The sequence below is a fragment of the Nesoenas mayeri genome, assembly GCF_963082525.1.
Source record: "Nesoenas mayeri genome assembly, chromosome: 8".
NCBI classification, from domain to species: Eukaryota; Metazoa; Chordata; class Aves; order Columbiformes; family Columbidae; genus Nesoenas; species Nesoenas mayeri.
In genome coordinates, this window is record NC_137554.1 from 30,185,158 (window position 1) to 30,202,507 (window position 17,350).

At 38.7% G+C, this 17,350-nt stretch overlaps 1 protein-coding gene across 1 annotated transcript in view; it reads right to left on the reverse strand.

Annotated features, from left to right (window-relative positions):
• RABGAP1L (RAB GTPase activating protein 1 like) overlaps nucleotides 1-17,350 on the reverse strand; it is a gene marked incomplete at its 5' end in the record, with an annotated part of 208,595 nt that overhangs the window by 176,830 nt on the left and 14,415 nt on the right. The window contains one exon of the mRNA XM_080348482.1: nucleotides 13,443-13,587. Within this exon, the coding sequence (XP_080204608.1) occupies nucleotides 13,443-13,587 (145 nt within the window). The remainder of the gene's footprint in view (nucleotides 1-13,442; nucleotides 13,588-17,350) is intronic.

Genomic DNA, 17,350 nt, shown 5'->3' on the forward strand with positions numbered 1-17,350 from the left:
GCTGCTTTGTCACACTGCATCTGTTACGTGCCATTCTGCTCCCCTGTGGGACTCTGATCTCAAGAAGCCTACTCAGAGCCACAAGATATTTTTTTTTCTACTGAAACAAGTTCATGGAAGAGCAGCAAAAACAACACCGTGACATCAAAAGTCACATTGCATGGAATAGAAAAGAATGCTTCAAATGGAAAAGAAACCTCGTATGTATTAAGAATAAAACACAGAGGGATATATGTTATTATACGACTAATGCACAAAACTAGAATGTCTCATGTGAGCCTGGGATAGTCAGTTCAACACCCACCCAACACAAGGAACCAATTTGCAAGCAGCTCGGGGTCTCTGCAGCCATCCACAGTGAGCTGGACAGTCCAGCGGTTGAAGCTGCTCCTCATGCGAACATGCTTTAGCAGTTGTTTGGACTTTTTCCATTTTTATCTGAATAAAGTCCTGCTAAAAAGTGAGCACAATTCCAACACCACCAAATGTTGTCAAGGCTCTAATTCTCAGCACCTTTACTATGAAACACAACCACTGAGGTTGCTCTTTCCTATGACCTGAGCTGTCTCAAGAAGCTAAAATAAAACAAAAAAGGAATACTAAACCTACGGCTGCTCCCCAAATCCCTTAAATACTCCCTTCAACATAGGTCAGTCATGTCTGGTTGCTGCCCTAACACCTTTGATTCCTTAGATACATTAAACACTTCATATCCAACTTCATGCAGACAACAGTAATAGTTCAGGTAGAGGAGGATCTTCAGTGCTTCAACACAAGTACAATTATCCTCTTAAGTCATTGTCATTCTCACTTCTATTACATGTTTCTAATTTACAATTTCAGCAATTGCCAAATACAAGTCATTAGTAAAAATATCATCAGTGCTTGAATTTCGCAATGAATCAGGAGGACAAAGACAGCATACGCTGTATGCCAAAGACAATTAACAGCTAAATGCTGTCCTGAGATAAGGATATCAGAAACCCCTATGTATTTCAAGCTGAACATTAGATTCGTGAAACCCTTTAGCTTGGAACCTCTTTGTACAGCTTTACAGGCCTCAAAATACAAGCCCAACATGCGTTTAAACACTTCCCCTTATAATTAAAAAAAAAAATCCACTTATAAGTCTACAGGGAACTTGATTTTAAGGTTTTCCAACTTTTGCATACATTATCACTGTAACTAAAATTTGATCTCACTGTAAAAGGTTTCGCAGTAACCAAAGGAATCCATTAAGTTCCAGTGGGAGAAATATATTTGAAGACTTAATTTTCCTTTCATTTTAAAATTACCAAAAAAGATTGTAAAGGCAAATCTCCTCATTCACCAGCCAGGCCCAGTAATAACTGAAAAACCAAAACAAACCAACCAACCAACCAACCAAAGCCCCACAACTTCAGTTAAAAAATTAAATGCATCATGTTTTTACAAGTCTGTCCTCTCCTGATTTGCCTGACTGGATCAAAAAGATGCATTATAAATGCAGCCCTTCAACTTCCTGTGCGAACAAGGAACAGAAGTTTGTGAAATCTTCTCTCAACTGAGTACATTTGCCATCCAGAGACACACTGGTCCCTATTAATGGTGCTGGTACACAGCAGGAATCTCAAGAAACCTGGCTCACACCAGAAATTTGTCACCAACCAGAACTTCAGATGGGTTTCACACATTCACAGTAAAGCAAGGCTATTCACTTTAGATAAAATTCTGAAAAGAGAGTTTTGAACTACTTTGGGGAGGCTGAAGAGTTCTAGTGCATCTCTGCAAGAGCTACTGGTGAAAACAGACACAAACAAATCCTGCAATCTGAAATAAAATCTGATAAAGATGAATAAAACAAATCCCCAAGCAGAGCAAAACATTTAAAAATGAAGCTACACGGAAAACTTCCAGGAACAAAGCGCACTAGTTGTTATCTGAGCCAAACCTGAGCTTGCCAGGGAACACAAACACCAGGCAAAATAGAAACAAACCCCTTCTTTTCTCACTGTGCTGGTATTCTATGCAGAATTCTTCGAAGTTCTTAAGGAGATCAGTGTTACATAGCATACATATTCCAACAAGACATATCACAAAGCTACAGTGCTTCAGCCCTAAAAATTCTTTCATCTAGAAGGCTTAACAGTATTTGGAATGTATTATTCAGTTATATGTCAGAAAATCACAAGCCTTAATTAGAAGTGCCATATGTTCCCTTTCAAAAGACGCTAACGTCAAACTTTAAAATAGAATAAAGGAGAGAGAATAAACAGCTTTAAAAATCTCTGCTTCCACTCTAAAGACTATTTGCATGTTCTAACACTAAGCACTTAGGTACAGATTAAGGGGGGGGTCCAAAAAAAAGGAGGAGGGATGTTTAACCGTAGATGTTCTCCTCTGAGGTGCACTTTTATACATTTTTCTTCCACATTCTATAGCATCTATAAACCAGCAGCATTAGCCAGAGGATAATTTTATTCCCCTTTTTCTGCAGGGAATGCCACAGATCCCTAAATGTATTGTGTACTTCTCCCTTGCTCTTTTACTTGCCCTGGCCTCTTGGAACCTGTCAAATGGACAAAACTTCCTCATCAGAATGGGAGAAGGACAGGAGATGTCTCGAGGGAGTAAACCTGAGGGGCTGGGCTGTAAATATGTGCATTTAGGCCTTTAAGAATACTTACAGATAACACTAAGTTTCTCAGATTTTTGTTTATTTGTTTGGTGATTGACAATATGATTCACAAAAACCTCACTTTGTGGGTGCTTTATGGAACCAATTCACTGAATTCAGAGGCTCTGTTTAAAGCCTGAAGGATCACACTTGCACAGCAAGAATTGCTCTGCTTGGCATCCACATGGAATCACAGAATACTTTGGGCTGGAAGAGACCTCTGGAGATTGTCCAGCCCAACCTCCTGTTCCAAGCAGCTCCAGTGAGATCAGCTCATTGGGGACCTGAGTGGGAGGGTAGTCTTGAACACCTTCAAGAAAGGAGATTGTAGAATCTCTCTGGACAAGCCATTCCACTACTTGACCACGCTCATGGTTTAAAAGCAAACAAACCAACTAACCCACCAAAAATGTCCTTATCTAACCATCATTTCGTAGGTTCCAACTTGTGTCTGTGACCTCTAGCCTGTTACTGTGCACCTCTGAGAAGGTGCTTTTCTGCAAAAGTCGCTTTTTGTCTGGTTAGTGTCCAGCCTGTCTTGTCACATGGAGTTATTCTATTGCAGATACGGGACTTTGCACTTGCCTTTGAATTCCACAAGGTTCCTGCCAGTGGTTTCTGCAGCCTGCCCAGGTCCTCCAGCATTACCGAATACTCCCCCACAATCGTGCTGAGGGTGCACTAGGACCCATCACACAGGTGATTAATTAAGACATTAAGCAGCACTGACCCCAACACTGATCCCTGAAAGATCCCCCTACTTGCTGGCTGCCAGCTGGACTGTGCACCGTTGATTGATTCTTTCATCCCAGCAGTCCAGCCAGCCTTCCAACCACATTATTTGTCACTTATCCAGTCCCTATCTCATTGATTGAATGATAAAGTCACTACAGGACACAGTGCTGGAGTCCCTGATGAAATCAAGGTACACAGCATCCACTGCCTGTCCCTTGTCCACAGCACTGGTGATATCGTCACAGAAAGTAATGAGGTTGGTTACAATGATCTGCCCCTCATAAATCTATGCTGGCTGTTCCCAGTTACCTTATTTGCCCTTCATATGTTTAGCAACTACTTTGGGGAGTATTTGCTCCATAATTGGTCCCACAGACTGAGGTGAGACTGATGTGGAACTTCCTTCAGGCCTCAGGACATTTGCTTTTCTTCTTTTGGACATTTGCTATTTGCATGAGATAAACATGGAAGCCTGTACACATATCACTTGGGTTCAGGGAGGATTTCTGCATGACAGATTTTGCATATAGTCTGCTTTGTTAGTATACCTATAGACAAACATAAACATGTGTAAAAAGTGGTTTCTTTCAAAAATCTGTAGGGATACTCAAGAACAAACAAAAAAAACCTATTTGATTTATATAATTTTGTGCCTATTCCATTTAGAAACACTAATTACATAAATTATACATTATACAAGCAGACTATTCAGAATAGGGCACAAAGAGTTGTACTTGAAGTGGCCCAGCAGTAACATTTATTATGGAACAATATTCTGTTGACTAGGATCAATTATATTAATAATTTTCCCCTCCTCCTATAAAAAGCAGACTCCAACCTGCACAAGTATGACTGGTGTGAAAGACCTCTCTCCTCAGTGCTTTAGCAGCACTTTGAGCAAAATAAACTGTAGCTCATTATTCTTAGTAATCAGTAATCTGAAAAATGCTTCCCAAAGTGGCCCATCTTCCATGCAGCAGAGGCACCTCTGATCTTTCAGTCTTTTTAGTGGAAAACTTTCAGAATTACAATAATTACCTTGGATATGAAATGGTAAGAAGGTTAGTTTGGGTTGGGGATTTTGCTTGTTTTTTCCTGTGAAGTATTTGTACCTGCTGAAGTGCCACGGAAGAGCACCCTGCGCAGTGAAACCGCTGCTCACATCTGAGCGCTGCAAAACCATGGGAGGCTGCGACTGCCTCCCAAGACAGCAGCAGAGTGATTAAGACGAGCCTGACGAGACATCTCCCCTAGGCTGTCCAAGTTCTTACCTTCTGAGCTTGACTAAAGAGAACATAGATCTTGATCATAAAGTCCCCTGCAGATATTTGTCTAACCCAACCCTACAAACCTCTACTCACCTCCCTCAGCAGTTCATCCCAAGGACTTTGTTACTTCTACTCTTGGACCTTATTTCTCTGTTTGAACCCACTTATTTCGACCTGCAATTTATGCCAGTTACCTCCTAAGCAGAGTTGACACGGAAAACAATTTTAACACATCTCACTTCCAAAAAAATCTTTATTCTTTCTTCCCTAAAAACCTCTGCTTCTTTCCTCAAAGGACACATTCTCCGCTTATATCTGGTGTTTTCCTCCAGCTGGCATCAAATGTTCAAACCAAAAGAATTATGCACAAAGTAACGATTATAAGCAAATACCCCACAGAAAAAAACAAACCAAACATACATACACAGAGGGAAAATCCTGGCCTCTTCTCCCCCCTCATTTATTTTGACAGTACAACGTTTTCTAGCTCACAAATAGAGACCACAGAGAACCCTTAGAGAATAACTCCAGTATTTACAGCACCACTGACAAATTGTGGTAACAAGATGGTAACGAAATACTGTGAGAAACCAACTTGGAAGTCAGATAGCACAGAAGTTCCTCTCTCCGACCACGTACTTAATAGACTCTTTTGAACAAAATAAAACAACTATGTTTATTGATGGTTTCCATTTCTCTTGACAAAATAGGTTCTACTTAAGAACTCCTACTCATGCCAACAAAAATTGGGGTATTAAATATGCTTCAATGTTTTAATTTTGTTGTTTGTACAGTGAAAGGGGTTTTTTGTAGTTAGGGGGTATTGGGCTATTTGTTTGCTTGTGCTGGGGTTTTTTTGAATGAGCCTTTTTTTTGCATCTTACTTTAAAAATGTTAGTTTAAACCATACTCCCATCATTCACATTTAATACCAATTATACAGCCAGAGCTACTTTTCCAATAGATGCAGCTCTCCTTAGAGAAATCTACTAGATCACCTGAAATAAGGCAATACCTTGGAAGTGAAACTCATTTCTCAGTTAACAAAAAAGGCAAATAAGGCAGAATACAATACTGTTCGTTCAGAGACTTCAAGCATAAAAGTAAATAAGTGAAGTAAACCCTAAAATGAGTAGAAATGCATGAATATAGCGGATAGAAATGAACAGGTGGGATTTGAGCACTGATGTGAAGAAGAAAAAAGGATTTTGACGGGCTTTAATTGAGAAGCTGTTACAAGTGAAATAAAGAGTAGGTGGAACTGAAAAATAATATAGTTGGAGCATCCTGAAGGAGAAGGAAATCAGGTCATGAAGATAGGGGGGAATGGAATCGGAATACTTCAAAATGTGAAGGTTGATTTTTCTGTAGGAGAAGAACAAAAATGAAGGGGGAGCTGAGGTTGGCGGCGTATTATCAGGGCAATAAGATATAAATGTTCCTGACATGGAATCACTCCATACTTAGCAGATAAAAGAGGAGCGGGAGAAGGGACACAAAAAAAGCAAGTTTCCCTTTATAAGGTAACAGGAAATTATAGGGCATGAACTGCAGCTCTGCTGGGAAAGAGAGGAGTGAAACAAAGTTTGTTAGGAAATTCATTCTAGTATTAAATTAGGCAGATTTTCAGAAAGGTGGAACTTTTCGCTGCATTACAAAATGTTTTCATGAAGAGAAAAAGATTTCCGAATGCCTTCCAAACGATATGTTTATGAAATTACAATCCTCAGTATATTTTCTAATTTAGAGCGAAGAGCAATAATCAAGAGTCAAAAAGTATGGGTTTATGAGTATGAACAAAAAATACATGCATTGAATTCTGCTCACAAGAACCTCCTGTTTAAGTTATATAATTAACTTGCAGAAAAATTAATTTGGCAGTGACTGAAGTACATCCAAAGAGAGTAAAAACAAAAAAGAAAGATACCTGAATTCTTCACTAAGAGCAAGCCAATAATAGACAAAAAATAGTATTCTTTTTAATTCCTTTTTATGAATTATAAGATACACTTAAAATCATTCGAGCAAAACCTAATGCTGACGAATCTTAACATTTTGATTACCTTGCAAATTTAGTTGCTTCTCTATGTAACTGAAAAATGTGGATCCCAAAAAAACCCTACATTGGCTAAACACTGAAAGAGGTGGAACAGCATGGGACTGGATGGTGTCTGTCTTTCGCTCACTGCGTACAATCAAGGTTTTCATACACAGTATAAAGAAGTCTGTGCAAAATCTCTCAAAGGACTCGTGCTTCTGCTTGGAAACAATTCTGCTGGTTGTGTGGAATGGCTAGTCAAATGAACTTTTTAATACTACCAAACATTTCTGCATTTAACGTCATCTCTTGGTTCTGTGTCATATAGCTTCTACACGGGCATTGCTGTCATTTTAAACAAGAACCATTAAAACAAAAAAAATCACAAAAATAAACCTTAATGGTGCGTCCCAATCTGAGTGTGGAAAGATGCGCAAAGAGGTGGTTCTACCCAGGAGCAGTGACCACACAAGCGACCACTGTGACATCTCTAAAGCTGATGTACAAATGCTTAAAGCTGAATAAAAAATGGAGAAAAATTATCACTTGAGTTCGGTAGTTTTGCTCCCACACAGATGACAAAGCCAACTCAATGCTGCTCAGGGGAGGCTTTCTCGTAAATATAAACATCTTTCACATGCACTGTGCTCTCTGAAAACTGACACCTTCGAGAACAGGCAAGAAAAGCTAATTTGAGATGCTGTCACAATCCTAAGGCAATGAAATTCTTTATTGCCTCTTAGCAATTTACAAATCTGGAGGTTATTATCTACTGCCAATATTTGATATAACCAAATTTTTAAAAAAATCAACATTATAAACGCATTAAAATTATATATTGCCTGGAATTTACTAGAACTGTCAAGTCACTTTGATTATAAAATCCTTCGACTTAACAAAACACTAGAAGGCTAATGGCCAAAACTAAAAAGGCAAGAATCTCACTTTGAGGTGAACGATTATTAGTAAAAAGTCAGGGGAACTGTTTGTTGAGAAGAGTCTTTTTTATTACCTTTATATGAAGGTGGTTAAATAAGGCAATTCTTTAAATGATATGAAATGTGAAGTTATATGAGCGTAGTGGCAGCTTGAGGCCACACAAAACTGTGGCACTCATGAGAGAAAACTGAAAAGATCTTCCGGCAATAGGAAGTTGTAATTTCTATGTAAACCAACAGGATGGCAAATCCCTTTCCCAGTTCTTTTCAAACAACCATACTGTTTATAGGCAGACAAGGAAAAGACAGCCACTATTAAAATACAGCATTGAAAACATTCAAAATAATCTGCAATTGCTTCTAGACAAGATGCAAACACCATTTAATGCTCATTTATTACTGAAAAATGCCTATTTTGTACCACAATCTGAAGTGATTTTACATATACTACAAAAAGAGGATTGAAATCCAAGAAACAGATTTCACCCTATGTACCCAAGGAACTAAAAACTCCCTTAATTTGAAAGTAATTTTTCCCATAATCCTGCAAAAAGTCGTTGAAAGATTTCCCTGGAGCATCCATGAACTCAGGCCAGAATAATGGAATTATATTTTGCCTTGAACTTCACAGAGTCAGTGTGAGCAACAGATTTCATCAAAGCAAGAATCTGTACCCACAGCGTGTGCCCAGAGGCACCTTCCAGCAGCGCCTGTGGGGAGGAAAAGGGGAATGAAACAGCTCAGAGTCATCACACCCATTTCTGGAGGGCCAGCCTGCAAACCCGCTGCACAAGTGACCTCCCCCAGCAGCCCGGGTGACAGGACAGGAAGGAACGTGAGCCCCAGCCCGGTGACCTTCCCTGCGCTTCCAGCTCCCTGTACACCTGCAACAGAAACGACCTTCAAATTCCCCAGTTTTCTATTTAATTTACAACCCTGCGCTTTGATTCAATACTTTTGTAATCCACAGAAGTGCTTCGCATTCAAAACACTTTGAATACTTGCCTTTTAACAAAAAGGCCATACTTGCATGAAAAAAATTAAATATGATAGTAACTATCAACAAGAACCGCCCTATCTAGGGCATATTAAAAAACCACAGTCTTCTGCACTCAGTGGGTTTTTTTTCAGGAAGGCATCATATTCTTTCTGGCAGCATAATAGTAGCTGCAGAAGTCAACTGAGTGCATTTATGCTATGCTTCTGATTTTTGGTAACAAAAGTTAACTTGTAAGGCATGAAATTAATCCAATGCAAGAGAATGGATAGTAGAGCCCATAAAATGACATCAGGCTCATCAGGAATATTTCCTTTTCATTTGGAAGCTATAGATCTGTATTCTTCAGAAGCGTTTGTAGTTTAAAACTCATCTCTTCTGGAACTGCAGCAGGGAGATTGTGTCTGAAGAGAGTGACTAGCCAAATGACCTCATGAATTTAGGAATATATAAAGTTTTAGTTCATTTTCATGGAGAAAGCAGAAAGACTCCAATGCAGATTTAACTGATCTTGTTTAGGACCTACCACAACACTCTGTATTGCATTAATATAACAAGCAGTTCCTATGAATTACGTACAGCTCTTTTTAAGTTGGATAAAAATGCAGAGTTGGCTATTTCCACACTACTAATGTCATTCTTGTCACTCAGCCATCCTCATTCGTTCACACTATCCTTCATTGTAAACCCTTATTTTATCAGAAAATACTCTTAATAGCTCTATTGACTCCTAAACCCCCACTTCCTTTACTCCTTTGCTTTTTTGAATCCTGAAAACAGCCTCTACCCGCCCACAAGGTTTAACACAGGATCCTAATTTAGTCTGGCTGATCATCTCCGATCATTCAGTATTGCCCACTCCTTATCTACTGTACGCACCATCTTTTTGTGCTGTCCAATAATACATCACACTCAGATTTCTTTCAAGCTTTCAGGGTCCTTTATCCTCTCACTTCTATTTTCATTGTCAAATTTCACCATCTTCATGCTGAATTTCCATACCTCTCCCATTAATTTTTCTATTGTAAAAGGTCTCTTTTCTTCCTTAGAGTTAAGGCAGCTGAGAGAACACAGAGATAAAGCTTTACCCTCTTAAGTTTGTTATTTATTCTCTTTTGCTGCCCATTCTTACCTCTACAACTTCCTACTTGTAAGAATGTCTTCTTATTAAAGGCCAATAACTAAACACCAAAGTCATTTCGATAGGCTTCTTTCTGGTTTAAGTCCACCGTTTATGGATCAGTACCCACTATGCTGTTGACAACATCCCTGCTCAGTGCTCAGCTGGGAGAAAAGGAGTATCTAAACCATTAAGAAATCTGTTGCTGCAGTAAGTAAAAGACACAAAGCAACCACCACTGCATTCCTGAAGTCACCTGAGAGGGTTCTAGAGGCAAGCGGCAACTCAGGCGCAGAAACTTCTTGTTTTACCTGTCATGAACTACCCATTTCAGGGTGTCTGCTCCACATCCCGTGTTGACTCTGTGTGCAATTCATGGCTTGGAACAAGAGCCAGTGACCAGACACTTGGGACCACATAAAGCCTCAGCAAAAAAATCTTCAACTCAGTTAGAATGAGTTTAAAGACTATTTTCTGGTTTTAAACAGAATTGCTCCCACTTACAGTGATTGTTAACCTCCTAACATTATTTTGATTCAAGAAGAAACTCAAATAGAGTTATTTAGTATTCTCCTGAAATACTATAGCTTGAAAAAATTACAATATTAGAGCCAAAGAAAAGTTATAATTCCATGTATGGCTTAGGCAAGCGCTGCTGCTGAAAGAAGCCAACCTATTCCTCCCCTTCTCCATTCCTTGTTCCTAGGATCACGTTCTCCTTGTGAATGCTTCTGCTGGAACGCAATGTTCTCCAGTCCTCGGGCTCACACATGCAGCCAGACGCTTCACCCTGCACTGGAATGGCGCTACAGGACAAATCCTCTGAGCAGCTTTGTCTCTTTTGAGTACTGCAATATACAAACTATCGCTTCTGTACCTCTTCTCACTTATACATAATGCTCCAAAAAGAAGAAAGATCAGTTCAACCAGTTGTGCTCTGCACCTTGTTACAAGGTTCTACTCAAAATTAAATATTAATAGTGTACTTTTCTGCTTATTGATAAAAATTGATTCTTAAATCTCTTTTGTTTGAAACCTTTCCAGAAACTATAAGAATTTCCTCATTACGCTTCTCAATATTTTTAAATGATATTCTGCATTTAATAGAAAACTTCTTATCAAGGAGTATACATTCTAGGTTTTGACAAGAAATCGTTAATATTCATTATATTTTTTAAATTATTACCTCCAAAGAAGGGACCTTAGATGACTGGGTTGCCAGAAATACCTATTACAATAATTAAAAAAAACCCTGAGGTTGATCTGAAAGCTCTCTAAGTAGCTACTGCACAACCTTAGCAAAGATCTTTATTTTTTAATATATCTGCTCAGATGAAAAGTAAAGCTAAAATGAGAAAATAACACTAGAAGCTAAGAATGTCATTTAGGGAACATATTATCTCAATTTTCTATATGTAGTTGCTGCACATTTGAAACGGACTATGCCTAACACCAATATAGTGATTATTTTAAATCATTATTGGCAAGAGGGAACCATGCTTGGCCTTTCATTAAAACACAAAGAACGAGAATACTGAAAAACATGCCTGCTTGTGAACGTCTTTATTACACACTGATGACAGCAGCGATGGCACTGAGCTGTGCACACACAGACACGCAGCAGCCAGGTCAGGTGCAAATGAGGCCGGCGCGCTCAGACACATGAGCTGCAAGGCCCAGCGCTCCGGAAGGACATTAACTGACATTCTGTGGGCATGCAGCATGTGCATGAGGATGCATGGAAAAAGAGAACAGATAATAATCCCCAATATCTGCAATAGGAACACCAGCCTCTGGCCTATGAAATAGTAAAGTCCTTATAATTTATAATGCCCATCTGCCCCAGTCAGGTTGCACAGGGAATTAAAACAAGGTCTAAATGGCCAGGTAGCTACCACCCTTAGCATTAAAGAAAAGTCTTCTTCCAAGGCTAAGACAAGATATTGTAAACTCAGGCTTTTTTCCCCCCCCATCATCATAATTAGTACCCTGAAAAGAAAAAGAAAGACAAAGAATGAAGAGATTTATTTAGAACAGCTGCAAATGACTCATTTAACCTGCAGATCCACTAGGATAGATAACTTCTAGGCAGATAACTCTAAATGCAGTTTCCATGAGAACAGACTCACATCATGGTATTTTTAATGTCTTCTCTTAGGAAGTCATCTACATTTAAAATATCGAAAGTAGCCTTAGGAAGCTAAACCAAAGTTAAACTTTGGTTCATATCTCCATGGAATACTTGTACTCCATGGTGAAATGAAGCCATTCTATAATAGTACCAAGAGGACAATATCCACATTATTACTAATTGTGCTACATTGATCAGATTCTGGAACAATGCTTTACTCTTCCCAGTAAGAGGCAATATTTAAAAAAACCTGAAAGTATTGAAGTAATTACTTAAACCCTCTCCTATCAAACAAGCCCCAGAAAACATTCCACCTACACAACTCAAACATCTGGGAGGGAGAAGAACATCCACAGACGTTGAGCGACGCTACGCTGAACCACGAGATCCAAAGGTCAACTCTGAAATAATTCTTGCTACAAACAGTAGAGCGATCCCAAATACCAATTAAATATAAAAGCTGCTTTAGAGAAGACAGCATTTTTACAAAGGAGGGAATGACGGTGACAGTCAACGTCCATCCTGCTCCCTCCCAGGAATCAGGAGGAGGTTTTCAGTTCAAAGAGCACTTGGGGGTAGGTTTGGTGAGCCCGGTGTCACCTGGGCTGCGTGGGGCTTTTTGTTTGTAACTGGAATAACCATGTAACCATACCTGTCTGCTCCTGACTCTGTCAATCATTGTGTTCTGATTCGCATTGCACTAACCAATATACAAATACTTACCTATAAGTAAGAATCAAGAAGGAATTTTTCCGCTGTAGTGAGACGTTTTACAGTATTGACAGAAAAGTACCAGAAATCTGAAGAATAACTTTGTGAAACTATCAGAAGCTCTGGTAGGTCATATATCCAAATCCAAAATGGCACATAGAAAGCCTATTTTGAAGGCTGTGGGCCAACCCTCAGAGTATAGAAACAAAAGTATACCAGGGAACTTAAAAAAAACAACCAAAAAAAAGCCAAACAAGAACCTCCAGTGGGAAAGGCACTGAGGTACTGTCTGCTTTGGAACAGGTGGGCAAATCCGCTGGGTCCATGAACAGCCACAGTCCCCAACTGAACCAGGAAATACTTTGATAAGTCCTAGATATAAATGAGGGAAAATGAATTGCATGCTAAGCGGACACTTTGGGGGTGGAGGAATTCCCTATACAAGTCTGTTTTTTGCTTTTCTTTCCCAACAGGCATTGAAAGCCTGTCATGTCAGTGCTGTCCTACAGCAGCACATTCAAGGGAAATGGCTTCTGATCAGAAGAACGTCCCTCTGGAAAAGCTTTTCTATTTTGTAGGTAGAGCCCGAGTGCATCAGTAACACATTTTGAAGCACGCGGACAAACAGACATGAGCTGCCTGCTGCTGCTACTGGAAGAACTCCAAATAATGGCTTGGTAAAAATGTCATTATTCAAGAACTACGGCTAGTAGAAAATTATGTGCGATCTTTTTGTGCAAAACAGCTGCATTTCTAATAGACAGAAACAGGAAGAATTAAATTAGTAAATTAAGAGCAGAAATATATCAGTGCTATCTATGGGAACTATAATGCTCATTTATTCTTACCTTCTTCTGCCTCATCCTCCTGGGATGACATGGGCCCTCCTCCACTTGTTGGGCTGAGCAGTTCTTCCTCTCTTGCAGATTCTCTTTGAAGACTGACAACTTCATAAATTGCATCTCCAGCACTTGTGTGGCTTTTTCCTTCAGACTAAAACAAAATATGTCTCTGTATTAGGTCCCCACTGTTGATAAATACAGTTCTAATAGGATGCCAAACCCAAGCCCAAGCGCATACAAACGAATCTCCCATTGAAGCTGAACAATAGTTTGGACAAGACCCTTGCAGATTTTTTTGCAATGGCACATGTAAACTGGCAGTAATTGACAGCTCTGTTTCTCCTTCAGTTTTATAGGTAAAAAATGTAAATAAAACTGCATTCTTTCCAAAGCTGTCTCTTAACCACCATTTTAAGTATTGTTCAGGATGATGATAAAAAAAGCTTTCCAAGTTAAACAGCTACAGTGAGATGAGGTCAAAGAGAAACCACATTAAAAGAGGAAAAATATTGAAGTAACCAACATCACAGAAACAGGAATCAAACGCCTGGGGAGGGAGGGGGAGTCTAAGGGTAAGAGTTCTTCGTAGGTAAAGACAAGACTAAAGAAGGAAAAATCTCTCATGCTTTTTGAAAGCCTTTAATAGTGAAAAATTCCTTGTAGTGTTTTAGTCACAAAAAAACCCCTCAAAAAACAGAAAAATGTATCTTTCATCCAGTGATTACAATTTGTAATATACTCTGTTCAAAGGAGAAATGTGTTGGCTGCACCTAGCTGTAAATCCTGTGTTTGTAACCTAAGTTTTATTTATTTTTTACTTTTATATGTATGTGTGTGGTTGTGTCTCTGTGTGTGCACATGTACAAATTATGAACACCTGTCAACCTAACAGTTCCATTAATTTGGAAATTTGAGTGTGGTGTCTGTAACTATATCTATACCTATATCTATACAGAGAGAGATATGAGGTCGGAATATTTTCAGGGGAAATAATTTTGTTTTGAGAAAGCAGTTTTTATTCCAAATCTGTCTCTCTAGGAATTTGGTAACTTTCAAGGCAAACCACCTGAAATGCTGGGGGCCAGGGGGAAATGGTTTGTTTTCTTTTTACTTCAGACTGGAAAATTCAGAGTTCAACCTAAGATTTTCACATTCAATGGACTTTCACATGAAAAAGAAGTCAGTTATTTATACTTTAAGCACTGGATACAAGATTGCAAATTTTAAAATAAAAGTATTAGTTTCTCTTTCAAGTTACAGTTCTGAACGCAATTATTATACAGCAACATGCAGTGATTAATCTATTTGTAGAGAATTGTATAAAACTACAAATTAATGATTGTATTAAATGAACCAGACCAAAATGTTATGCTATTTTGTTCTCTGTGCATCATGCCTAATGAGTTTAAATAAGGTAATTTTTTGAACATATTAAAACCATCAAATTAACCATGAAAGAGAACACCATTTCAGTTAGAGAACATTCAATTTGTTTAAAAAACAAAATTATGATAAAGTTGGAAGACTCCACAACATCTTCGCTGGAGATGCACGTGAACTGCTGACCAGCACTTGCAACTTCAACAAACTGGTGAAGTTACGCAGATGGGTAGCTCAAATAGGGATTGCTTGGACTGACACAATATACATTATCTTACACTTAGAAAACTTAGATTAATCATTCAGCTCTGCTTCCTTTAAAGCCAATACTCCTTGGAAGCAGTGGCTCCAATTACCAGCCAATTTTGCTGACTAAATTTCTCATGAAGTCAGCTTTATGAACTTCGGGGTGTAGCGTAAATATGGTGCATTTTGTAACGTTTAGCAGGACAATATTAGAGCCGTTATCCTTGGTTTATTCTCACAGAACACCACTATCAAGTAATTACAAAGTAATTGATTAAATCAATCAAGTATTGATGCCACTAATATTATTAACCATCACTATAGCTTTTATTTTTGAGGGAGTAAGGCATGAGATACTATGGATTTTATTGTATGTTACAAGAATTATGGGTCTTCAGCTCCTTGTATGTGCTCTGGTTAACTGCAAATAACACTAATAATTTGATCATTTGTTTTTTTTTCTGAAGCATGAATTTACCATCTACAGAAATCCACCTTTACAAGGATCGTGTTCTAACGATGAAAATGTGCATGGGTAACGCAGTGAGATAGATAGATAGATAGATAGATAGATAGATAGATAGATAGATAGATAGATATAGATAGATATAGATAGATATAGATAGATATAGATAGATATAGATAGATAGACAGACAGACAGACGATAGACAGACGACAGACAGACAGAACAATCCTAAATCATACAGCAACTGCATTTATGTCCTTCCTCATATCTGACTGCACCTCAGTAATGTTTTTCCATGGAGGAAGCGTGCCCTGAGGTGCAGTGTCTTTCAGAAGTACCGGCAGGAACAGCTATTGCAGTTCAAAGTGTCCAGCTGGTAACTGGCTAAATAAAGACTTGCTACAGGTCACCCAGAGAGATCCTGTCATCCAGAATCAGGACCTAATCTTCCAGAAAGACTACAAGGACTAAAAGCATTCCTTTCACAAGAATTTGCCAAACGGCTCCTCAGAATTTTAGAGCAGGAAGAAATCCATGTGTTTCTTCAGGGAGGGGAGGCAAGTGTATGTTTGTCATATTATAAGGGGTGAGAAAGAAAAAAAGAAAGTATCTATATTACTCACTTAGAAATGGTACAGTTGTAAGTGATTTACAAGGGTTATTGATTATAGATAAGTATCGAAAACCAGAGAATGTAGTATTTTTCAAAAGTATTTTCTTTACATTTAAAATGTAGATATTCTCAACAATTGCACATAACAGTAGATTTTCTCAGATATTCTGAAGTTCTGAGTTGCTATGCTAGTCTCTAGAAGAAATATAGAAGCAGCATTGCATGAGATTTATTTACTCACTAGGTGTTAAGCACAGTGGCACTTTTGCCATGTAATATCAGCATAGCTTGTTTTTCCACACCTATTACTGCACCTCATGGGAAGATGACAACTCAGATATTCACATTAGGCTCAGTAAAATTAAATCACTGCTCTCTGGTTTCATTAGACAAAGATGATGGTGCACTACTCCAATGCAAACGGTCCAGTTAGCCTCTGCTATTCACTTTTTGAACCACAAGAGAAGCCTTTGGACAACGCAGGTCACCAGTCGCTGCAGGAGGATGCAGTTGCCCATCACCCTACAATGGTCACGGGCAGACATACACACTCGACGTACCTCACCCAGTACCAAAGCAGAACAGAATTTAGCATTCTACTTCATAGGTAACTACTCAACAAACATTATCAGATGAGATGGATATGTCATCTCTCAGTGCTTGAGGAAGAAATAAATGCATATTAATCACACAAGCAGAGGACCGGGAACACTAACGTAAACAGAATACACAACTATGCCTTAAGCTTCATCTTAACCACTTCCCTGCTTTGCAGAATTGAGCAGTGTCTGCATAACTTGACTAACAGCCAAACTCCAAGAGACTGATAAACTGAAATACTTCAGAGAAAAGAGTTTGCTAAAAGTGGTTATTTCTTTACTGCTACTTTCACATCTCATAAGGTTACAATCACCAGCAAGAAATCACACAAACAATGCTAATTTAATAAATCATTGCAACAAGCCATTAGCCTCCTATTTCATAAAGCCCTGAGGCACTGAAGGACAAGAACGTTGTTCATTTTACACCCTCATCGGCAACCACAAGGGTGTGAAATGGCAACTTCTCCATGCAGCAGAACTTCTCCAGGTAATCTTTTTCCAAACTTCTCTTTTTGAAAACATGGAGAAAACTACCTTCTCAGATACTATGAAAAAACAATACTAATAGCCTAACTCTTTCAAACCTTTGCATTAGGTTCCTTTGCC